Source organism: Pristis pectinata, chromosome 12 (assembly GCF_009764475.1).
Source record: "Pristis pectinata isolate sPriPec2 chromosome 12, sPriPec2.1.pri, whole genome shotgun sequence".
Lineage (NCBI taxonomy): Eukaryota > Metazoa > Chordata > Chondrichthyes > Rhinopristiformes > Pristidae > Pristis > Pristis pectinata.
Window position 1 is genome coordinate 41,887,204 of NC_067416.1, and position 26,762 is coordinate 41,913,965.

Genomic DNA, 26,762 nt, shown 5'->3' on the forward strand with positions numbered 1-26,762 from the left:
AAGCTAGAGAGGACACAAAGATCTTGGGTAAGGCCCCAGCAATCTCATCTCTTGCCTCTTTCAGTAAAGTGGATATATCCCATCAGGCCCTGGGGACTAATCCACCTTAACGTTCTTTAACAGACCCAGCACTACCTCTTCCTTAATCTCAAAATGCCCTAGCATATTAGCATGCTCCACACTGATCTCACTATCCTCCACTTCCTTCTCCTTGGTAAATACCAATGCAAAGTACTCATTTAGGACCTTGCCCACATCCTCCACCTCCAAGCACATGTTCCTTCTTTTATCTTTGAGTGGTCCTACCCTTTCCCTTGTTATCCTCTTGCCTTAATGTAAGTATAGAGTACCTTGGGATTCTCTTTAATCCTACTTGCCAAGGACTTTTCATGGCTCCTCCTGGCTCTCCTAATTCCCTTCTTGAGTTCTTTTCTAGTTTCTTTATAATTCTTCAGGGTTCCATTTAATTTTAGCTTCCTCAACCTTTCTTGCGGTTCCTTTTTCTTCTAGACTAAATTCACCAGGTCTCTCGACATCTAAGGTTTCCTTACTTTGCCATCATTGTCCTTCCTTCTTACTGGAACATACCTGTCCTGTACTCTGTGCAGTTGGTCTTTAAATACCCTCCACATGTCAGACGTGGACTTGCCCAAAAACAGCTGTTCCCAATTAACTCTCCCTAGTTCCTGCCTGATACTCTTGTCATTTGCCCTGCTCCAATTTCATACTCTCCCACAAGGCCCATACTTATCCTTATTTATAACTATCTTTAAACTTATGGCATTGTGATCACTGTTTCCTTAATGTTTTCCCACTGAAAGTTCAGTCACTTGACCAAGCTTATTTTCAATACCAGGTCCAGTGTGGCCCCTCTACTGGTTGGACCATCTATGTACTGATTTAAGAAACTTTCTTGGATGCATCAAACAAATTTTGTCCCATCTAAACCTCTTGCACTAAGGAGGTCCCAGTCTATATTGGGGAAGTTGAAGTCACTCACTATGACAATCTTGTTGTTTTTGCACCTTTCCCTAATTTGCCTGCATATCTGTTCCTCAATGTCCCAGTGACTATTGGGGAGTCTGTGGTATAATCCCATCAATATGATTGTACCTTTCTTGTTTTTGAATTCCACCCATATAGACTCTGTGGATGAACCCTCCATTATGTCCCCTCTGAGTGCAGCTGTGATGTTGTCCCTAATTAACAGAACAACTGCCCCCCCCACCCACCTCCCTCTCTATCTTTACTAAAACATGGAAGCCCTGGAACATTAAGCATCCAGTCCTGTCCCTCTTTCAGCCAAGTCTCTGTAATGGCCACAACTTCATAGTTCCATGTACTGATCCATGCTCTAAGTTCATCTTCCTTACTCTTAATACTCATAGCATTAAAATAAACACACTTCAACCCATCCATCCCATCTTGTCTATTACCTTGTCCCTATCCATCTTTCCTTACAGATTTACTGGTCATGATTTTTGCTTTCCTTTCAGTCCCTCCACGTACTGATCTGGTGCTCTGGTTCCCAGATTTATCATACGGGTGTCTTGGGAAAGAGTTGGCTTAAGTAGTCAGAAGAAACCAACATGAAGTACTCGTTTCGTGTTTTATCATTTATATTTCATGATATCAATGACATATTATTAGATTTCCTATCATGTAATTTAATATACCAAGCTTTATAACATAGGTCTCCCACCTTTGCACCCACATTCATCTCCAAGACCCAGACTGAGCCACAGGTTTGAATCCATTCCTTGATTTCACTGAGTCAACACCCACCAGCCACTCATTGCTGCAAGTGTGCCAAAAAATTTTGGTGGAGCTTGAATCACTGGCAGTGGAGGTCACCTGTAATACAAGGATGGGGGATTTCTCACTCTTGGTACTGCAACAAATGACTGATTTCACCAGCAAAGGGTGCTGGTGAGCAGGCAGTTGGAATCTGGCTTGTTGTGCTTTGGTCAGGCAACCTTCTGACTTAATGATGGGTGTAGAGTCCAAGAGCAGATTCCCCACTTTAAATGTTGGGAAATGTTAACAATGTCCTGCTTAACCAGTGGCCTGAAAATAGCTGGTAGTAAAATTGGGGTTTCCAAATTGATGTCAATGTCTAGAGACTTAGGGCACTTAATGGAGTAAATTAGCTGGCATTTTCCAACAGAACCTGGGTATTCCTCCTTTTTAAATGCCTTTCATAGAATGATGTGCTGCTCAAAGGCCAGTTAACCCATCATACCTGTTAGTTCTACTTAGAATTCTACATTTTTTGACCAAACTGTATCAGCAAGTGTGCAGTTGAAGCAAATAAATATGCAAAGATAGGTTTACCTATTCAGTTAATCTCATGCTCCTCCTCATTCGCCATAGGCTTGCAAAAATTTTCTTTTCCTGTCCAATACCCTTTAGAGAGTTAATATTGAATCTGCTCCTGTTACTGTTTCAGATAGTGTTTTGCACTAGTGTTTAGTATTCATGGTCTGTCATTTGATGTTCTTATGATCTAAAATTGTGTTCCCTCATTGTTGACTCTCCAGTAAATTAAACAAATTTCTGATCCATTGTGTCATAATTCTTCAAAATTTCTATCATATCTTAACATCCCCTGCCACTTGAGGCATCCTAGTCTCTCTAAAGCTAAAGCCCATCATCCCTGGTATCATTCTTGTAAATCTCCTTTGCACCCTGGCTAGAAACATGACATCTTAAAATGTTCAAATCACCAGATATGAATGGGCATGTTGTGGATCAATGGCCTAAAAATTGACCTATGAAGTTTAAAAATATCCTTTTTAACTTTGATCATCTGTCCGTAAAGATAAGGATCCAAAAAACCTTTCTCACAAACATAAAAATTAATCCTGCCATTTTAAATGTGTGGAGCAAATATTGGGAAGGTTTGGAAAATATATATGGAGCTGATTCCAACTCTTAGAATTCTTATGCTTATGTGTATGGGTACAGTGCCAAACAAAATATATCATTATGTTTCACAATTTTTCATGATTTCAAGGACCTCTAAGAATGCCCCAGTAAATTAAATTTGGTTTTAGAAGTTCAGTCTTTATGACTAAGAACAGGCAAAACTATCCTTGCATAATTATTTGGTTCAGCTTGCAGATCTGTGTACAATATTCAGTATGGTCAAAAATAAGATGGTAGCAAATTATGTTCCAATGGAATTATTTTCTGAAAGAATTTGAGGCAGTCACAATGAAAATGCAAGAGAATATAAAGAATAAAGCATCACTTTTATGTTGATCACTGCCAGGTAACCAACCTCAATTTGTTGAATTCTGCAATAATCTCCAGATGAGCTGAGGCCGTTGCTGTTTACTATAATTAGAATTGCTTCTTTAAAAGGGAATGATTGCTTGCAGAATTGTAACATTGTCCAATATAGCTACTAAAAGCAAAATCAGCTGACTTGCTGTGAACAATCCCAAAGGAAGTTTACTTGGCATTGATTCTAAATACTTGGAAGTATGTTATTTCCACAAGAGTTAAAATATCTTTAGTTTTCTAACATTAAAATTATTCCCAAATCTTGGACAGATTCAACTGAATTTTATGTACAACATTTATGTTTTATTCTTTACACTTCTAAATGCTTACTTTAAAAAAAATGATTGTCCTAATGGACTTTTACTTTTTGTCCTTTCCTGTTTGCTTTTTGTTTATGTAGAGCCAAGATCAATGAGTGATTCAGGTGAGTGTTTGGACATTTTGCAATTTATGGGATTTTCATGGAGTGGGTAGTTTGGTAAAATTAGCAAGAATTGTAACAATTTTCAATTTATTTAGGGGAAGGATGATATCAATGACCTTTGTGTCTTTGTGTACTTTTTCTGTAAATTCATTTGTACAACAGTGAAAAACTAAAAGCAAATGTAACAAAATCACAATCTTATAAGTATACTGGAACTGTTAAAAAGACTGTGATACCATCTACTATGTCATTATGTCTTTCAAGATCTCAACTCTGAAGTTAGTAATGATGATCGGTACACAATAGTGCTACATTTACAAAGTAATTGCAGCCTAAATCCAAACTCAAGGCTCAGGTTAACAGTTTGGCGAAATTCCCAATGTTACTGGCTGAACTTAAACTTTTTTGGGATTGTGGAAGAAGTCAAAGTAAAGAGAGGCATTTTGTAATGTATTTCGTGGCCTCAGGTCTCACAGTGCTTTACAATGTCACAGTAGTTTTGGAAATGTAATCACTTTTATAATACAGCAGATATGTGCACAGCATTGTGGCAATAACTAGATAATTCGTTTTGGTGATGTTGACTGAAGGAAAAATATTGCTCAGGACACTTCATGCACTTTAACTTACAGATCAGAGAACCCAGTTATTGTAGGATTGGGGTATTGAAGTTGGATATTGAGAGGTTGGTCATCAGAGGGCCTGGAAAGGGGTGTCAGGATTGGTCATTGGATGAAGGGGCACTGGGGCAGTTTAGATGACCATTAGAGGGTTGTGTTCATCAAGGTATCTGAGAGTCATGACCCACGGTCTGAGCAGATTAGGAGAAGAGATCGGTTGGGGAGAGATTGAAAAGAGTAGGTAGTTATGGGAGTTACCTTAATGTGAGTCTGGAGCAGTGAAAATCTAGTTGTTTTGCATATGATCATCCAAAGGAGCCTTGTATGGAGAATGTACCTTTATGCACATCTGGTCTTTTATATCACTTTAGACATGCAAGAGTGACACCAGGAAGAACTTGATTGAAATCCCAATGTGACATGCAATGACTCAGCAAAAATGGTCATTATCAGGTTGTACTCTGGAAAAGGACCATTTTTAATTACTTAATGCTGAAATAACTAGCACTATATGGTCAAATTTCTCTGCCTCTTGATAGAGTTTGGCCATGACTAACACGGCCAATTGAAGAAAACTAGGGGTTGGCATGTGCATGTTCTGAGCCGTCAATTTTTTTGTGGATTTCTTCTTCATTTTCTTGTGGACTTCTACTCCTCTTTTGCTGCCAAACCCAACTGACTATGGGGTTAAAATCCTCCCATCACTTTTTTAGTGCTCCTATGACATTTCGCCTGGATGACTTGTTACTGTATCCAAAACATTAATCTTGAATACTAAATATGTTAGGAATCTTATATTCAATGTTTTTAAATGTTAATTGCACATATATAAGGCTCAATTATCCAGTTGTCCACTTTATACAGGTTCAGCCATTAAAGACTATTTTTATGTTTTCACTTCAGTGGACCATTTTATGAAACATGGGTTGCTGTGAATTTATGGGCTATAGACGCTCTTGCTTTTGGCATAAACATTGAACACTAAATGCAATATGAATTCACTTTGTTGTGCTTTCCCTGTCATGATCTTACAAATGACCAGAGACTTTGCTTAATCCCACCACAATTGAAAGGTGTTATAAATGGCTTAGGCTAAGCTGTTCACTTTGTTTGGTTGTCTAGATTTCAGCTCTGTTATGCCTCGAAGAGTTGTCTTTCCAAATATGGTCTGTAATATTTCATCGCTTGGCAGATTAAGGACTTTGTAGAACATTGAAACAGCCCAGTGATAAATAAATTTGAACCTCCTGGGATGGCAGTGAGGAATATAACATTCTTGAATCAGTTTTACTTTTATCATTCCTAATACAGAGCCATTTGCAACAGTTACTTTAATTAAGTGTTCAGATTCAATGTAGCTGGTTTGTGATCTCTATTACAGTTAAATGACAGAAATCAGGAACAATGCACAAGAGTTTACATCTAATTGCAATACAACCATATAGAACCGATATTACGATCTCTCTAAGGCATGCCATTCTGTAGTTGCAAATAATTTGAGGCACCTGCTATGTCCTGGAAATTGGTCTCCTGGATCTTTTGATTTAATTGTGAAATGGAGATTGAGGGATGTTGGAAATGAAATAAAAGATATGGTAGTTACATTGTGCATTTCCAATTAAAGAGAGAAAAGATGCTCATTTATGTAGTCGTTTTTACAGCTTCAGGATCTCCCATATTAAATATTTTTGAAGTGCAGTCATTTTTGTTCTAAAGGAGATCTGGCAGACAATACGTTAACAGCAACAACCCACAAACAGCAAAGAGTTAATAGGTCAATTAAACATCTTTTAACAGTGGTTGAGAAATATATATTGACTTGAAAACTAGAAGAAACATCACTCTTTTTGATAAGTATCCGTGGATCTTTTGGATGCAGCTGAGATGGACACAGCATTGGTTTTAATGTCTCATCAAAATAAAACAGCACATCCCTCAGTATTGCACTGGAGCAGTTGGATGAGATTATTTGGAAATGTTTAACCTGGTGGATTTTGCATGTTTGGATATGGATAGAAAGTTAACGATGTCCAATAGAAATACTCCAGCTTGACAATTTCCCTATTTAACGTGCTTGAGTACAACCAGGGACTGTAGGTTGCCAATAACACAAGCAAATTGTTATAGCAATCATTCATTTCTAAATTTTATTTTGGAACTGTGGGTTTTCTGGACTTCCTGAAACTTCCCAGTAAAAGCAAGTGAAAAATAATTAAGGTTCATGAGAAGACTGCAATAGGTACTCAAGGCTGTTTCTTTCTGACCCATGAGTGGGAGAGGGTTTGTTCAGTATGTTTGCTGAAATATTTATAGTTTCTTCCAGACATCAGTTCATAAATACATCTGGCAGATATTGAAGTTTTTTCGCCAGATCCCAGTACTGGGTTGTGTGGTGATGATAGAAGGAATGGGTTTGCAAGTCTGGTTAGTGCGAACATGTACAAGAACAATCCTACATTAATCTGAAATATTTCTGAACTGTAGGGATTTCTGCCCCATCAAAAAACTTCTACATGTTCCTGGATATCTTCCATAATTCTTTAGTTATATGGCAGTCCAGACATACAAATATCTGGACTCTTAATGGATACTTTATTGGAGAAGATGAAGGATATCCTTTCAAACCAGTCCTGATGTAGGGTCTCGACTCGAAACATCAACAATTCTTTCCCCCCACAGATGTTGCTTGACCCAATGAGTTCCTCCAGCAGTTAATTTTTGCTCTAGATTCCAGCATTTGCAATCTCTTATGTCTCCTTTAATATGATCAGACACCAGACCAGTGCATCCCAATGACTTTTCAATGAATTCCATTTACATAATCAGCATGCCAAGGGCATATTGAATACCTTCTTAAGAAGCATTGACAGGCCTGGAGGTATCCTTCGGTAAACATGAACCATATAGCTGAGACAGGCCCAGACTTAAGTTCTGGTGAACTTGAAGGAGGAGCTGGCATGATAGAAATGTGCAGACATTGAGATTGCAGTGCTATGATGTGCAATTTGTGAGTAGGAATTTAGCAATCTTTCCAGCTGGTTACAATATCCCCATCCAGAGTGGTTGTGGTGTGCTCCCTCCTATCATAGTGCTGCAGTGAGTTAGGAACTTGCAAAGGAACAGTGTGCAGAATGTGCATAACCTCTGAACAATTCCAAGGAGAAGGAAGGTGAAGTTCAGTTGGCAAAGCTGTACTCCTCTAGCTCACTTTGCTGCATAACTTTTTTCATGCCGTGTTCACTGAGATTGCACTGAGATAAAAACAAGTGATGGAAGCATTCAGCTGGGCAGGTAGGATCTATGAAAACATAAATAGGCAATGTTTCAGGTTGGACATCCTTCAAGAACTGGGAAAGGCAGGAAAATAAGTCAGGTTTAAATTGCAGTGCACGTGGGGATGGAGTCGGGGGAGGAATGGCTAAGGCAAGGGGACTATCTCTGATAGGGCGAAGCCAAAGTTGTTTTGGGAATAAGTTGTAGAGGTCCTTTAGTCCATTAATCCATTAATATGGGAATAATTGAAGTCTCCCAAAGTCACTGCCCTCTTGTACATCTCCACAATATCGCTGTGGTCTTGCTCCTCCATCACTCACATTACTCATGATAGCATCCTTCTTGCTTGTCATATATTAGGATTTCTGAGGACTTTCAATAAGGTACCACTTAAAAATTACTGCATAAAATATGAGCTAAAGGAATTGGGTAATGTATTAACATGGATAGAGAATTGGTTGACTAAAAGTAATAGAGAATAAAGAAAAATGTTTTTAGGTTTGAAAACTGTAATTAGTGGGGTGCTTCAAAGATTAGTACTGAGGTCTAACTATTTATCAATTACCCTATTGACAGAGTATTGTAATCAAATTTTTTGACAATACAGTGGTTGGTGGGGAAGCAAGTTATGAGGAGAACACAGAATCTGCTAAATAAGTGGACAAATAATTTGGCAGAAGGGATATAAATGGGAAATATAAGTTTCTCTAAGTGGAATAAAAAAGCAGAATATTGTTTAGATGGGGAGAAAATATAGAATGCTGCTGTACAGAAGAAACTGGTGTTCATGTGCGTGAAATATGGAAAGTTAGTGTGCAGCATAGAAGGTTAAATAGGCTTTTATTGCAAGGAGGGTTGAGTATAAAATATGGAAATCTTGCTATTAATGTCCAGGGCTTTGGTGGCATACCTGGCATACTGTAAATGGTTCTGATCTCCTTATTTAAGACAATGGAACAATCCAAAGAAGGTTCACTAGGTTCATTCCTAGGAACAAGACAAGCACACGAGGAATGATTGGGCTTCCACTTATTGTAGCTTGGAGGAATAACGGGGAATCTTATAGAAATATATTAGATTCTGAGCTCGATAGCATATATGCTGAGGCAATGTTTCCCTTCATAGAGGTATCTAGAACTAGAGGCATGATTTTAGAATAAGGGGTGTCTCATTTCGGATTGAAATGAGGGAAATTTCTCTCAGAGGTCATGAACCTTTGAAGTTCTGTACCCCAGACAACTGTGAAGCCTGAGTCGTTGAATGTATTTAAGGCTGAAAAAGACTGAATTTTTGACAATAATGGAATCAAGGTTCATGGGGAACAGGCAGGAAATTAGAGTTGTGACTTAGCTTATTGAATGGCAGAGCAGCCTCAAGGAGCTAGATGGTGCGTTCCTGATCCTTTCTCTTATGTTCTAAAATTAATTTTCAATTGTTTAATGCTGAAAAGATAACTATGCAATTAACTTTCTAGGCACATATTTCTTCTCTATTCCCTTTCAGATATGTTTATTATTAATTTGCTACTCAGATTAAGCTATCATCATCCTTCTATCATTTTTATACTTTCCCTTCTCAGTTTAAATTGCATGCTGGAGAGTTTAGCTTTACTACTGTAAAAGAAAAATAGTTTAAACAGACAGTGTTGAGCACCTCTGCTCCATCCGCTGTGCCAGCTGGGATCTCCTAGTGGCCAGCCATTTCAATTCCACTTCACATTTCTACACTGGATGTCTATCCACAGCCTCCTCCATTGCCAGGTGATAGCCAAATGAAAATTAGAGAAACAACACCTCATATTCCTCCTGGGCAGTCTCCAACCTGGCAGCATGAACATTGAATTTTCAAACTTCCAATAACCACTCCCCCCTCTGTCCCTTTTCCCCTATTTTTCTCTTTTTTTTTTGTTTTTTCTCTCTCCTCCTGATCCATCTGGCCCCCATCACCCTATATCTCCCCCCCACACCACCCTCTCCCTCTCTATCTGCCTATCTCCCACACACTCCTCTCACCAGTTCCTCTCCCCACCTCCCTCCCTTAGTCCCTCTCCTATCATATTCCATCATCTTCAGTCCTTTGTCACTTCCACCTATCACCACTCAGCTTCTGACATCATTCCTGTCCTCATCTGCCTATCACCCCCTCACTTGGATCCACCTGTCACCTTCTGGCTCTTGCTCCACCCCTCCCCTCCACATTTTTATACTGGCCATCTCCCCCTTTCTTTCCAGTCCAGATGGGGTCTCAACCCAAAACATTGACTGTCTATTTCCCTCCATAGATGCTGCTGGACCTGCTGAGCTCCTCCAGTGCTTTGTGTGTGCACAGACAATGTGCAGTGTACAATGCACACTTTAGGATCCAATTTTAATTAGATTAAAGAGTCACAACTTATGGACTTTATAAATAACTTGTAATAAAACAAGGAATACATCTAGTAGTGAACTGTACATAAATTAAAGTGAGCCCCAAGGACATTGTTTTCATATGTACAAAAGTATCCCTATAATTTTTATTAAAAAAGGCATTGGCACTCCTAGGTAGATCGAGGATTATGTGAACAGTTAACTCTTCACAGAACCTACTACCAGGTGCATTTAGAGTCACAGAACAATATAGCACAGTTACAGTCCCTTTGGCCCAACGAATCCATGCCCACCATGCTGTCCACCCAGCTAGTCCCAATTTCCTGTGTTCAGCCCATATCCCTCTAAGCCACTCCCCTTCATGTACCAATCCAAGTCCTTCTGAAATGATACTATTGTACCTGCCTCAACCACTTCTTCTGGCAGCTCATTCTACATACGTACAAGCCTCTGCGTGAAAAATTTGCCCCTCAGGTCCCTTTTCAATCTTTCCCCTCTCACCCTAAATCTACGCCCCTAGTTTTGGACTGCCCTACCCTGGAAAAAAGACTGTTACCATCTATCTCATTCTCTCATCACAGTACATTGTCTAATGATGGAATCAATGAATAACAGGTGACAAGAAGTAAACCCAATGCTCCAGATATGTCCCGTAAAAAGTGAAGATTATTTTCCACCTCCTTATATTCTTGACCCCTTGAGATAAATGCCAATATTCCATTATCCTTTCTGATTCCTATTTATAATTTTCCACTAGCTTTAAGTGGTTATTTGGACTCTTAAATGTCTTTGCCCTCCACAGTTCATAATTTTTCACCTTTTAACAAAATATTCTTGTTTATTCAATGTCCACAGATTAGTTATTTAAAAATACCACTGGAGTCGTGCAGAAATGAAATGCAGCATGAACTGGTCTATTTGGGGTTCATATTTTGTTGTGAAAAAAGGCATGCTTTAATCGAATATGTATATTGGGGAAAACACAGGCAAAGCAGAAAATCACTGAAACTCACTGTATTGTATTGTTACATGAATAAGTACTTGAATATTGTGTGGAAAGCATCTGTGATTCATCTGAACATTTTTAGAGGAGATTTGCACCCTGGTAATTGCTGAAGCCTTTGTTGAAGACTCCGGGATGTTCACATGTACAGCTAGCAACAAGTATGGCACCATGTCGAGCACTGCTCACCTTGCTGTCCGTGGTATGTCTACCTTCCTCTTTTAACTTTCTTTATTACATTATTGTGTTTTTGCTTCAGAAAGAAAAAGGTACTTATTTTCTGCAAAAAGAGTCTATTTTAATCAAACTCTATAGGATGCAGCAGCCCATCAAGATTAGACAGCCGACCTACTGGATTAAGCAGCACTACTTTAGGATTAAACCACTGACTTCAGAAGGTAGCAGGCTCAAGGGATTAACCTTGCTAGGATTAAATAGAAAATGCAATAGGATTGGTCAGTGGTTCAGAAACTGGGTATCCTGCATCAAGTGACTCATTCCCTGACTCCTAACCAAGCCTTTCCAACCATTTAAAGGCACAAGTAGGTGTGCAATGGAAGTCCCGCCATTAGTTTGGATGAGGGCAACACTATGTTCAAGAAATTCAAAACCATCCATCTTGATTGAAAAGTTGAATAGCTTGCTTCTTCCACCATCACTGACAAAAGGTTTCAATGTGTATTATCTCCAAAATTCATAGTAGCAACCCAGCTAGCCTTCTTCAATTGCACCTTTGACTGCAAGAGCAGCAGACACATAGAAACACCACCATCTGAATCTCTTTCAAAGCCATATGCTACCTCAGCTGGAAATGCATCACTTTTTCTTCATAGTTGCTGTGTCAAAAATCCTGCACGAGTGAATAAAGAAAAAAATATTAAAAAGCAAATACATAGGATTAGACAGCAGTCCTATGGAATTATACAGAAATTTCTCAGGATTAGAAAACACTCAGAGGATTAAGTAAGTATCCCATGGGATTAAGCAGCTGCCCATAAAATTAAACAGTAATTTTACAAGATTAGGTGGATTATGAAGCAGTCTCATATAATTAGACAGTAGCACCAAAGGATCAAGTAACTGCTCCATGTAAATACATAGTAGTCTCAAGGGATTAACAGATTAGGATTAGGCATCTATTCTATTGGATGAGGTGACAGAGTTTAATTTTTAACTAGCAGCTTTACAGGAATAAACAGCAGTCCATATGATTAAAGGAAACTGTATTATATTTGCTGTCAGTCACAGATTTAGTCAACATTCCCTCAACATTATGCTGCAACCTCAAAGGATTAGAAAATAGCCTCTCAAATTTTGGCAGTATTTCCATTGGATTAAATGGCACTCCTAAAACAATCAAGTAGCTGTCAAATAGGATTAGGTGGCATCCCAATTCCACAGTCTAAGGCGATTAAGTAATGACCCTCTTGTAGGGTGAGCTATAGGACATATAAAATTATATCATAAATGAACAAGATTAGAAAACTGTTACAGTAGTTACCCTGATGTATGATATTAGATAATTGTTGTACACAATTTTAGTTTAATATTCAGTTTAATTTTGACATTAAAATATCTGTACAGATACTACTCCATGGTTTCCTGAAAAGTGTGAGTTTAATTTAGGTTTTAATGATTGCCTCTAAATTGGAAGTTTGGCTTTTCATTGCCACTTTGACTCTTTGAAATCTTGATCTAGTTTAACATAGGGAATCCAGCGCTTAGAAGAGATGGGGAAGGTGGCAAGGAGAGTGGTACAGGGAAGGAACCCAGAAAACCCAGTGGTGCAATGGTTTTGACAATGTCAATGGCAGGGCCTCATTATTGTTTTTTAATTCCATTTCCAGCCCATTAACTGGCCAGTAAGGCAAGGTGCTTGGATGCTAGCCACAATATCCAAGACGAGTCAATAGTTTGGAACTAGTGGGCCATTCGCTGGGAACCAAAAGAGACTTGAGTTCAGTGGAAACAGAAAGGTCAGAATCCAGCAGTAATGGGGAAGGAGGGAAGGATTGAGGTTACTGATGAGTGGGTGACACTTAACCTTTCAATGAAGAGGGGCCACAATCCATAGAAGAGACTGAAAGTTTGCTTAAAAGACAAGTATCCCAATTTCTCCTAGCCTACAAAATGACTGTAAAAGGCACAAACTTGTATAAGTTCCTTCCTTGACATTATTTCCATAGCTTTTTTAAAAAATATACTTTTCCATAGGGGTTTAATTCTGTATATCAGGGCAGATCTAATTCATGGTGATGACCCTGTCTGCAAGAGCATGTATCGCTGACATGCCCCCTGTGATTTTCCATACATAATTGGAAAATTGTAGCAATTATGGATGTAATATCCTATGAGATCTTTCTAACAAGATTCATGAACACAAACACAATTTCTTAACACTAACGTTCCACTGTATCACTTTTATAAAGAATCATAAAAATTTTGGATAACTTATGACACCAAAGGAAGTAATTCAGGCATCATGCTGGTTGATAAAGAACTATGCAGCATAGTTGCAGCTCCTAGTGGTTGGTGCATGGAATGTGCTGCCTGGGGTGGTGGTGGATGCTGATACGTTGGTCAAGTTCAAGAGATTGTTTGATAAGCATATGGAGGAATTTAAAATAGGGGGATATGTGGGAGGAAGGGGTTAGTTAGTCTTAGGCGTGGTTTAAAGGTTGGCACAACATGGTGGGCTGAAGGGCCTGTATTGTGCTTTATTGTTCTATAGCATTTGGTTCCCAACCTTGCAAGTCTCAGTTTTCCGAGTACACAAACAGGTACCTTTTTAATGTGATGAGAGTTTCTGCCTCTACCACCCTTTCAGGCAGCGAGTTCTAGACACCTACCATCTTGGTGTGAATTTTCTTTTCTCATCTCCCCACTAATCCCTTTATCAATCAACACATTGGGAACCCCATATTCTATTCTCCATTTAAACTCACTGGGTTCACTGGAAAAATCTATTATTCTATTGCGTAACGTCTTTTTTAAAAAAAGCATGTTAAAAATGTGTTGGGACACTAATGGGAGCTTTATCTGGATAATCTACCTGTCCACCACCACTAAAAGTGCCAGATTTTGTATCTTGGTTCCTCAAAGGTCTCAGTTAAATTTCCCTTCACCCTCCTGTTGAAGAAGTCAACCCCAGCCTGTCCAATCTTTCCTTGAATTTCCCAGACCTGGCAAATATCCTCTTCAGTGCAATCACATATTTCCTGTAAAATGGTGATCAGAATTCTAAATTTGATTCTACGTAGTACTCAAACTGTGGTCTAAATAGTATTGCATGCAGTACTAGCATGACTGCTCTGGTCTTGCATTCAATGCCTCAGTGAAAGGAAAACTTCCATTATCTTTATATAACCATTTTGTCGACCTTTAAGGATCTGTGGACATACATAGCAAGACCCCACATTTCTTAATATCCTCTCATTTGTTGCTATCCCATCTCCTTTGCTTTATTTCCACCCCCCCCCCAACAAATGCTTTATGTTGCACTTATCCAGATTGAATTCCATTTTCCACATAACTGCCCAACTGATTAGACCATCCATAACTTCCTGTATTTCAAAACTCTCTTCTTTACTGTCAGCCACATGGGCAATTTTTAAGTCATTTGCAAACTTCTTTACTGCATCCCGATATTTTAGTCTAAGTCTTTAATATATCTTAAAGGGAAGCAAGTGCTGAGCCTTATGGAACCTCTCTGGTAAAAAGCCTTACAGCTGAAAAAGCACCTATTAATCATTATCCTTTGCTTCCTGCTGCTGAGCCAATTTAGGATCTGATATGCCAGGCTTCCTTGGATCCTATGAGCTTTGTCTTTAACCAGCCTGCCAAGAGGGACCTTGTTGAAAATCTTATGATCCACAGAGGCTATATCAAATGCATAGTGCTTGTCAACCCTCCTTGATAATCTTTCCGCCTGCCCAGTTTAATTTCTTAAAACTATATCCAGAATTGCACCACCCCTTCTAACCACCACCCGTCCACTCCTCCATCCCAACTCTTGTTTGGCTGGCTATAAACAGGCTTAAAGATTTCTGCTAAATGCAGCTTACAAATTCTATACCTTCAATACTTTTCAGACTGATTTTATCCCAATTAGTATTAGATTAATTGAAATCCCTGACCATTACTGTTGTATTGTTTTTGCATTTGTCAGATATTTGCCTACAAACTTGTTCTTCTAACTTCTTCAGACCGTCAATAATATATTCCCAATATTGCAATTGGCCCCTTTTTGTTTTTTTAATTCAACACACATAGTATCACTTCATGACCTGACCTTCATGTCATCCCTTTGAACAACTGTAATTGTTTCTTTAACCAATAAAACCACGTGCCCTACTGTTCTGTTCTTCATTCTGTCTTCTCTGTAAACACTGCAACCAGGAATGATGAACTACCATTTCCATAATAGTTAAAATATCATACTTCATTGTGCTCTGTTCATCTGACTTATTCACTATATTCCTGGCATTTGGATAGGGATCATTAAGTGTGGCCAGACTCTAATTCTGCCAGTCTTTGTTTGATTCCCCTCCAAATTCTTTCACTAATTTTCTTCCATCCATTTCCAGCTCAGTTTCTATTCCCTTCTGAATCGATCCTCAGCTTTCCATCTCCCTGCCAAGCTACTTCAAACCCTCCCCTACAGTACCCGCAAATCTGCCTGTAAGAATATTAGTCACGGCCTAGTTGAAGTGCAATCCTTCTTACCTGTCCAGGTCCCATCTTCTCCAGCACCACTCTCCATGATCCAAGAATGCAAAGAACCTCCTTCTGTACCACCTTCCCAGTCACACATCCACCTGCACAACCCTTGTGTTTCTGTTCTCACTGGTGGATGGCCGCAGGTATTGTCCAGGGTTTACTACCTTTGAAGTTCTGCTTCTTAATGCCTTTCCTAATTCTTTAAGATCTGCTATTCGTACCTCAGCCTTTTCTCTACCTTAGTCATTGAGACCAATATATACCACTATGTCTGGCAGTTTACCCTCTCCCTCCAGAGTATTCTGCAGCTGCTCATTAAGATCCATGAACCTGGTATCAGGGAGGGAACAGACCATCCTTGAATTACATCTGCAGCCACAGAAGCACCTGTGTGCCCCCATAACTCTGGAAACACACAAATATTGTTCTATTTTCCTTTCTCCTCCTTCCTGTACAGCTGAGCTCTATGGTCCTATGGCTGCTCTCCCCAGCTCAATCTTCCTCATCTTTGGTATTTAGTGGTCTCCTGAACATCCTGCCAGTTGTTTTTTTTTGTCTATCTGCCAGTCAACCAAATATTATCTGCTTGCACTTTTTAAATTAAGGTTGAAGTTAAATTTTAGAAAGAGGACAATTTTTAAACCCTAAAAATTTCCGCAGTCACCAAAATTCCAAGTTTAGTACACTGTAGAACTAATACTTCATAGAATGTGATTTGTGCTAACATGGAAGAAACTGACTGATGACTTTTTCATAGGAACTGAAGATAATAATGCTGTTAATCTGAATGCTTCAAGCTCTGTGACAGTTGAGGCCACTGCAACAAATGTGCAAGCCCAGCCAGATAAAATGCTGTTACAACCTACTGTCCCCTTTAAACCAAAACTCGAGAGCGTTCTTGTGAACCACCAAGACTACAAGCCTAAAGCTGGGTTGCGAGTGCATTTTAAACTACCCGAAGATGATACAGGAAGTGAGCCTTCATTTGAGGAGGGACATGACAAAACAATCAAACAGAATGCCTGGATATCAGGACCCATTTCACCCACAAAGGAGCCTCCACCTGTATTTGCCAAACCAAAACTGTGAGTATTTTGCTTACAAATGCAGTGCATGCATAACTATTGAGTGATCAGACACACACAAACACTTAAATGCAGATAGTCCCTTGACTCTTATATAGTACCTTTGGTAGATAGTTTAGATATTTGTCAGTAAGTGATCTGTGGAGCAGATATTGCCTCAGTTTTGAATGTTTAATATATCTGAGCTTTCAAAAAAGTCACTTGGGTTGAAATGCAGTGGAAATTTATTGGAGTGAATATTTTAAGATTGTAAATCTCAAGTTAAAATTTATGCTGGCAGTAGAGGAGGAGTGAAGGGTGGGTTGTTCTAATATTGAATTACTTTGAAAGTATCAGTGCCCATTTCAGCACAGAAATGGGGTGGCTGGCACATCACACAGCACCAGTCTTTTCTCTACAAAGAACTGACTCTTCCAATCCAATATATAAAAATATGAGAAATAGATCTAGGAGTAGGTCATTCACCCTCTCCTGCCCGCCTCACCATTCAATAAGATCATGGCTGATTGCTTCTCCTAATGGTGCTTTCCTGCACTAAAGCCATATCCATCGATTCCCTTAATATTTACGTCTGCAAGTAGAAATTTGGAGCAGAAGTATGTCACTTGGTTCCTGAAGCCTGTTGGGTCATTTAATAAAATATGGCTGATCTGATTGTAACTCAAATCTGCATTCCAATCTACCCATGGTAACCTTTCACCCCATTGCTTAACAAGCATCTATCTACCTCTGCCTTAAAATATTCAAAGACTTTGCTTCCACTATACTTTGAGGAAGAAAGTTCCAATGACTCATGATCCTCTAAGAGAGAAAAAAATTCACTCTCTTTCTTGAATGGGTGACTCCTTATTTTTAAACAGTGACTCCTGGTTCCAGATTTGTCCACAAGAAGACACCCACCCCGTCAGTATTTAAGGATTTTCCTGCTTACTTCTCATTCCTGTTAACATTCCTCTGTTTAGACCAAAAGAGTTACACACACTGTAATGGCAACAGCTGGTTGCAGGAAATTTCATTCGTGCTTGCATTATGACAAACGGTAAGTCAGTAATCCTAGCACAGAGCACGATTGCACCCGCCAGTCATCTCTGCAAGTATCCCTGTTGGATTATGAGGCACTCTCTCCAAATGCACTCCTGACCTCCTTTCATCTAGATTCTACCAGTATTCGGAAAAATGGCTGCCCAGTTCCGATTAAGTAGATCAGCAGGTGCCCAAATCCCCCACCCTCTGGAAAAAATATATAAGTGGCCTCATCAATCAACTTCTATAGGAAGGTTGGATTTAAATATAATTTGAAAACCATCTATCATAACTCAGGCTTGAACCTCCAGATGAGATTATAGGGAAGGGTGATAAGATTAAAATGATTTCCTGTTGAAGAAATGGACAATGTAATAAATCAATAATAGAGAACTGCTTTGTAACCCAGTTCTCTCTGATCTTAGCTCTTGTTCTGCTGGGCACAGCTCTCAGTAATGCAGGACTGCTGAATGAGCTGCTATTCTCCTGATTAAAGAACATTTACTTTGTAGCTTTGTTGGAATAATTTTGAATAAAAATCCACCAAGAATATGAAAGCTGATCATAAAGTTTTGAGTCTCGAGTATTGCCAGTTGATAGATGTTAGCTTTACAAAGTTGGGTGAGCTTGGCAGTCTGTCAATTAGCTCCCATCCGCCCTTTGACATTCAAGAACGATCGCTCTTTTCATGCAGTTTCTTTTTGAAGGACTTAAAAAATATATTTATAACACCAGGCTCAAATTTTCATTTTCAAACCTAAAGTGGTTCAGTGCTGATGCGAACAAAGTTTGAAGCTACCTTCAGCTATTTTGGGCTTTGAAATCCATGATTATTAGCAGGGGAAGGTTGTTTTGCACAAAACATTTCTTGGCTTTTTTTTAGTAGTTTTTCTGCCAATTGTGGCTGTTTTCAATTGTGGCTTAAGTATTGCATGATTTTAGGTTGACTTGCAGACTTCTATTTTTCATCCATGATTTTTCAGTTACAAATTAAATAGTTACAAACTTGTTATTTTGAAAATGGGTGATTTGCTAGGCATAGCTGCATATTTCCTTATTTTGAAGGGTATCAAAGAGGATCACAGGACAAGATGTTGTCTAAAAATTGCATTGAGAAATGTTTTGCTTTTGTATGCTATGCACTTTAATTTTCCTTCCAGATCCTCTATGCTTATGAAATGTGAATGCATGCATGATCCCACTTTTGGAAACTTGGATTATGTCTGCATGGCCTGAAGATGACTCAGGCACTTATACAGAAGCAGGCCTCTGTAGGTCTCATGTGGCCTGCTTCAGTGTTACCTAAAGGGAACATATGAATCAGAAGCAGGAGTAGATCATTTGACCCCTGGCCTTTCATCATTTAATAAAATTACAGCTGATCTATTAGAACCTCATCTCCACATTTCCAACTATCAGTGGTAACCTTTCGCCCCTTGCTTATCAAGTATCTTTCTACCTCTGTCTTAAAGATATCCAAAGATAGCTTCCACTGCCCTTTTTTGGAAGTATGTTCCAAAGGCTCACAATCCCCTGAGAGAGAAAATATCATCTCATCTGTCTTAACTGAGTGACCATTAGCTCAAGAAACATGTCTCCACATCCATCAAGGTCCCTCAGGAGGTTTTATATTTCAATTAAGCCACCTTTCACCCTTCTAAACTTGAGTGGATACAAGCCTAGCCTGTCCAACCTTTCCTCATAAGACAACCTAATCTAATCAACCTACTCTGAACTGCTTCTTATGCGTTAACATCCTTCATTAAATAAGGAGACCAGTATTCTACAAAGTACTCCCTATGTTATCTCACAGATGCCCATATAACTGAAGCATAACCTCCCTAGTTTTGCATTCAGTTCCCCAGCAATAAACAATAACATTCTGTTTGCTTTCCTAATTACCAGCTGTGCCTGCATGCTAGACTTTTGCAAATCATGCACTGGGTCACTAAGATCAACCTGCATCTCAGAACTTCGTAGTCCCTCACCATTTAGACAATATGTTTATTTATTTTTCTCATCAAACTGAAAAATGTTATATTTTTCCAAATTATATTCCATTTGCCAGATCATATTTCATTGACTTAACTTATCTATATCCCTTCGTAGCCTCAATATGTCCTCTTCACAACTTGCTTTCCTACTGATTTTTGTGTCATTGGCAAATATAACAACCATGCCTTCCGTTCGTGCCTTCTCCAAGTCATTCATCTACATTGTAAAAAGACCCCAGGACTGTTCCTGCATTACACCACCTATTAGATCTTGTCAACTAGGAAAAGACCCATTTATGTCAACTCTTTTTCCAGATAATCTTCTATCCACACAGATAGGTTACTTCCTACATCATTTAACTCTTATCTACCTTTCATGTGACATTTTGTCAAATTTCTTCTGGAAATATAAATGTAGAACATCCATTGGTTCCCTTTTATAACAGCTCACGCTGCTTCAAAGAACTTCAAAAATTGGTCAAACATATCCCTTTTCCAACATCATGTTGACATTTCCTGATTACCTTGACATTCTCTGTTTCCTGCTATAACTTCTTAAATAATAACTTCTCACATTTTTTTTCTATGACAGATGTTAAGCAATACAGCCTTTAGTTTCCCGCTTTCTGTCTCCCTCTCTTGTTTTCCCATTATTAATTCCCCTAACTCACTTTTTGTTTGAGACTAGTACTCACTTTGAACCCAAGGAAATAGGAACAGGAATAGGCCACCAGTCCCTTCAAGTCTGGCCACCATTCAGTATGATCGTGGTTGATCTATGCTGGTCTCAACTTCTCTTCCATGCCAGTTTCTCCATAACCCTCAATTCCTCAATCTTTTCTCTTTTAAATATCTATAGAAACTCTTACTATCTGTTTTTAACATTTCTAGCCATCCAGGAAGTCTGGGGACTTGCCTCCAATTGTTCCTCTTTAAATAACATACTGAACTGCCCCACAGCGTCCCCAGGCTGTTCCCCACTACTCCTGTGACATCTTACTGCTTACTTCCCTCCTTGCCTCCAGAATTGTAATCCTCACGTGACCATATCTGCTTCCAAAACTGCAATTGATCCTCTCTGACATCAATCCGCTGCCTGACTTTTTGTCTGATTCCCACTTCTTATCCCCTAACTTAAGCCCTTCCCAATCCTTGCTCTGACCTCACCTGCCCCCACAATCTCCAGCATCCAATATCCAATATGGGCAGGCATGGTAGTATAGCAGTTAGCATAACGCTATTACAGCGCCAGCAACCCAGGTTCAATTCCAGCCACTGCCTGTAGGGAGTTTGTATGTTCTCCCCATGTCTGTGTGGGTTTCCTCCGGGTGCACTGGTTTCCTCCCACATTCCAAAGACAACGGGTTAGGAAGTTGTGGGCATGCTATGTTGGTGCCGGAAGTGTGGCGACACTTGTGGGCTGCCCCCAGAACACTCTACACAAAAGGTGCATTTCACTGTGTGTTTCAATGTACAAGTGACTAATAAAGATATCTTATCTTATCCTACTGGCCCGTCAGCCTTACTCTCATTATAATCCTCATTCCAAACTGCAATTGAAGTCAAACACCCCCAGCACCCCTCAACCCCAAAACCACCTGGCTTGACCTATGCCCCCTCCCCTTCTACAATGCATGGCTAGACACCACTTACACACCCGTGGCAGGTAACCCTCCCATCGCTGATTGATTTCCCATCAGCCACTTCCAATGATGATTGCTGAAGTAACTGATCCCCATCATGTCTCTGCCAGTGCAACCTCTTTCCTACTAACTGATGTCCTAGCCTGATTACGATGATCCCCGGCATTCCTTATTCTACAGATCTCTCATGGCTGATCCCTTACTAACCATTTGGCTCATTTAAGAGCGAATACCTACTTATTACATCACAGAGGAAGGCAATACAAATAGTCAAATTTATGCCACTCTACAGCAGAGCAATCCTATCAGTCCCAGTTTCTTGTAGCCTATTCTCTTTCACATGTGTGTCAACTCTGCCTTTAACCCTTTTGTCACTTACCTACACTATGGGGTAATTTAGAGTGGCCATTTAGCCTCCCAGCACCTCTTGGGATGTGGGAAGAAACTAGGGCACCTGGGGGAAATACATGCAGAATATGTAAACTCCACAGCACCCAAGGTCAAGATCAAACCTGGGACCCTGGAGCTGTGAGGCAGAGCATTGACTGTTGTGCCATCATTCCAGGACATGGTACTTGATTCCGCATCTGACAGTACAGTGATGAAGCAGTACTGGACTGCAATATCAGTATTGACTTTTGTGCTCCAACTTTGGAGTGGGATTTTATGACTGAGTTAAGAGTGCAACTCACTGAGTCACAGATGACACATGATAGTTACTTGCAGTAAAGTATTTTGGGGGTATAATTAACCTTTGCAAGGAAAAATCTTCTTTAATTCTCCCTTCAGTGATATAGAAACATAGAACATAGAAAAATTACACCATACTAGCCCACAAAGCTGTGCCGAACATGTCCCTACCCTAGAAATTACTAGGCTTACCCATAGCCCTCTATTTTTCTCAGCTCATGTACCTATCCAACAGTCTCTTAAAAGACCCTATTGTATCCGCCTCCACCACCGTTGCCAGCAACCCATTCCACACACTCACCACTCTCTTAGTAAAAAACTTACCCCTGACATCTCCTCTGTACCTACTCCCCAGCACCCTAAACCTATGTCCTCTTGTGGCCACCATTTCAACCCTGGGGAAAAGCCTCTGACTATCTACCCAATCAATACCTCTCATCATCTTATATACCTCTTTCAGGTCCCCCTCTCATCCTCCGTCGCTCCAAGGAGAAAAGGCCAAGTTCCCTCAAACTGCTTTCATAAAGCATGCTCCACATTCCAAGCAGCATCCTTGTAAATCTCCTCTGCACCCTGTCTATGGCTTCCACATCTTTCGTGCAGTGGGGTGACCAGAACTGAGCACAGTACTCCAAGTGGGGTCTGACCAGGGTCCTATATAGCTGCAAAATTATCTCTTGGCTTCTAAATTCAGTTCCACGATTGATGAAGGACAATTCACGATAGATGAAGGAATATGCCTTCTTAACCACAGAGTCAACCTGTGCAGCTGCTTTGAGCGTCCTATGGACTCGGACCCCAAGATCCCTCTGATCCTCCACACTGCCAAGAGTTCTACCATTAATGCTATACTCTGCCATCAGATTTGACCTACCAAAATGAACCACTTCACACGTATCTGGGTTGAACTCCATCTGACACTTCTCAGCCCAGTTTTGCATCCTATCCGCTGTAACCTCTGACAGCCTTCCATACTATCCATGACACCTCCAACCTTTGTGTCATCCGTAAACTTACTAACCCATCCTTCCACTTCCTCATCCAGGTCATTTATAAAAATCACAAAGAGTAAGGGTCCCAGAACAGATCCCTGAGGTACAGCACTGGTCACCGACCTCCATGCAGAATATGACCCGTCAACAACCACTCTTTGCCTTCTGTGGGCCAGCCACTTCTGGATCCACAAAGCAATGTCCCCTTGGATCCCATGCCTCCTTACTTTCTCAATAAGCCTTGCATGGGGTATCTTATCAAATGCCTTGCTGAAATCCATATACACTACATCTACTGCTCTCCCTTCATCGATGTGTTTAGTCACATCCTCAAAAAATTCAATCAGGTTCATAAGGCAGGACCTGCCCTTAAAAAAGCCATGCTGACTATTCCTAATCATATTATACCTCTCCAAATGTTCATAAATCCTGCCTCTCAGGATCTTCTCCATTAGCTTAGGTTACCAACCACTGAGGTAAGACTCACTGGTCTATAATTCCCTGGGCTATCCCTACTCCCTTTCTTGAATAAGGGAACAACATCCGCAACCGTCCAATCTTCCGGAACCTCTCCCGTCTCCATCGACGATGCAAAGATCATCGTCAGAGGCTCCGCAATCTCTTCCCTCGCATCCCACAGCAGCCTGGGGTACATCTCATTGGGTCCCAGCGACTTATCCAACTTGATGCTTTCCAAAAGTTTCAGTACCTCCTCTTTCCTAGTATCTACATGCTCAAGCTTTTCAGCCCACTGCAAGTCCCCACTAGAATTCCCCAGATCTTTTTCAATAGTGAATACTGACGTAAAGTATTCATTAAGTACCTCCGCTATTTCTTCCGGATCCATACACACTTTCCCACTGCTGCACTTGATAGGCCCTATTCTTTTGCATCTTATCCTCTTGTTCTTACTTGTAGAAGGCCTTGGGGTTTTCCTTAATCCTGCCCACCAAGGCCTTCTCATGCCCCCTTCTGGCTCTCCTAATTTCCTTCTTAAGCTCCTTCCTATTAGCCTTATACTCTTCCAGATCTCTAACATTACCTAGCTCTCTGTACCTTTTGTAAGCTTTTCTTTTCCTTTTGACTAGATTTATTATAGCCTTTGTACACCACAGTTCCTGTATCCTCTCGTGACTCCCCTGTCTCATTGGAACATGCCTATGCAGAACTCCACAGAAATATCCCCTGAATATTTGCCACATTTCTTCCGTACTTTTCCCTGAGAACAGCTGTTCCCAATATAATCTTCCAATTTCCTGCCTGAGAGCCCCATAATTCTCTTTACTCCAAGTAAATGCCTTTCTAGTCTGTCTGTTCCTATCTCTCTCCAGTGCTAACATAAAGGAGATAGAATTATGATCACTATCACCAAAATGTTCACCCACTGAGAGATCTGACACCTGACCAGGTTCATTTCCCAATACCAAATCAAGCACAGCCTCTCCTCTTGTAGGCCTATCTACGTATTGTGTCACGAATCCTTCCTGAACACACTTAACAAACTCCACCCCATCTAAACCCCTCACTGTCTGGAAATGCCAATGGATGTTTGGGAAATTAAAATCCCCCATCACAACAACTCTGTTATTCTCACACCTTTCCAGGATCTGCTTCCCTATCTGCCCCTCAATATCCCTGTTACTATTGGGCGGCCTATAAAAAACACCCAGTAAAGTAATTAACCCCTTCCTGTTCCTAATCTCTACCCAAGGAGACTCCGTAGACAGTCCCTACTACAAGGTTTCTCTATTTGAGAGCCAAACACCTCTTCCCCAGTCTCTCCAGTTCGGATCCCCCCCCCCCCCAACAATTCTAGTTTAAATTCTCCCCAGTAGCCTTAGCAAACCTCCCCGCCAGGATATTGATCCCCCCGGGATTCAAGTGCAACCCGTCCTCTTTGAACAGGTCATACCTGCCCCAAAAGAGGCCCCAATGATCCAGAAATCTGAATCCCTGCTCCTTACTCCAATCCCTCAGCCATTATATGATATGATAACATTCATTTTGTTTTCTAAGGCAGATGCCTCCTTTACAGCACAACTGCCCATAGTATATTCATTGATGATGTGAGTTAACAGCCTATTTTGATATTGGGCAGTTAGTATTAATTTACCTTGATTTAATCTTCTATATTTTTTGGATGGATGGATTTACGTGAATGCCCTACTCTGTTATCTGAAGAAAGCATTCTGTTGTATGCTATTTGTTGAAATCCAGTTATTATATGTCATTATGTATCCTACACAACAATTAGTTTTGTTTCTCACAGAAAGGTTTGTAGAATGGCCATGTTCCTTATGGCCATTCAAATTTATTTGAAATAACTAAATATTACAAAGAATGGCAATTTGTGTGCTGGTAGATTGATGTTTATTCTTTTACTTGTTAAACAAATCAGTGGCTCATGTTCTTATACAAATCACATTTGTATTTTAAAGAAAAGCCAACAGTGGCATTCTAGCAATTTAGCAGGGTGAAAAGGTTTAAGCTATTCTCTCCATTCATTCATTCATTCATTCAATGATCTTTAATTTTTTCGGGGAATTTGACATGATTGTAACTTTTAATGGAGACACAAAAGACCACAGGTGCTGGAATCGGGAGCAACAATCTGCTGGAGGAACTCAGTGAGTCAAGCAGCATCTGTGGGAGGAAGCGAAGCCCCCTCCTTGCTTCATCTGCCTCTCGATATTTTTTTTCTCTCTCTCTCTTTGTCTGCCTCTATCTATCATTTACCTACCACTGTCTCCTAACTCCACCCTTGCTCCTCTACCTGGCACAACCTGCCTGTCACCCTAAGTAACACACCCTGCCTGCCTCAGTCCACCAATCACCTCTCTACCTCCTGTCTCACCACTCCCCTTCCCCTCATTATACTGGCCATCTCACCTCTCTACTCTCAGTCCTGATGCAGGGTTTCAACCCAAAACATTGACAATTCCTTCCATCCCACAGATGCTGCTTGACCCACTGAGTTCCTCCAGCAGATTGTTTGTTGCTCATATATTTTAATGTATTGTGTTTTTGGCTGTAAGGAAGACAGTACAAATGCAGTTGAAGCTTGCAGCTATTAATATCACACTTGAAAATTATAACATGTCATAGAAAAACAGAACCCAGAACTTTGCCTCAAGCTAAGTACTGCAGAACTTCAGTAGTTTTTTTCTGTTGAATGATAAAGGAAAGCATGTCCTAAAAACACTTAAGCTGTGCATAAAAATGACCAGCTATGAGTAGGATGTAATGAACGTAACAACTTGGGTTTATTTGCTCTTTGACTTGTAAAATGAACAGGAAATTACCATGCACCATCAAAAGCCTAGTAAACTGGATTCCCATTGTAAATGGGAATCAAAGGGAAAACTACACTAGCTGGAGTATTACAGTGTACCAAAGAAGATAGATGTGGTTGCTGGTCAATAATCTCAACTCCACAACACTGTTGCAGGAATTTCTCAGGACAGTATCTTCATCTTTAGCTGCTTCATCTATAACCTTCCTTCCATCATTACATCAGAAGTGGGGCTGTTTGTTAATGACTGAGAATGTTCAATTCCATCTGTAACTGGTCACTAATGCAGCCCCTGTTTCCTGCATGCAAAAAGAACTGCTAAATGATAAATGATAAGGTTTCTTTTGCTT

The 26,762-nt window shown here is 40.1% G+C and overlaps 1 protein-coding gene across 1 annotated transcript in view; it reads left to right on the forward strand.

Annotated features, from left to right (window-relative positions):
- The window catches only part of mypn (myopalladin), a 193,356-nt gene that overhangs the window by 91,205 nt on the left and 75,389 nt on the right, over positions 1-26,762 (forward strand). The window contains exons 8-10 of the mRNA XM_052027770.1: positions 3,689-3,712; positions 11,060-11,176; positions 16,451-16,778. Coding sequence (XP_051883730.1) covers positions 3,689-3,712; positions 11,060-11,176; positions 16,451-16,778 — 469 coding nt within the window. The remainder of the gene's footprint in view (positions 1-3,688; positions 3,713-11,059; positions 11,177-16,450; positions 16,779-26,762) is intronic.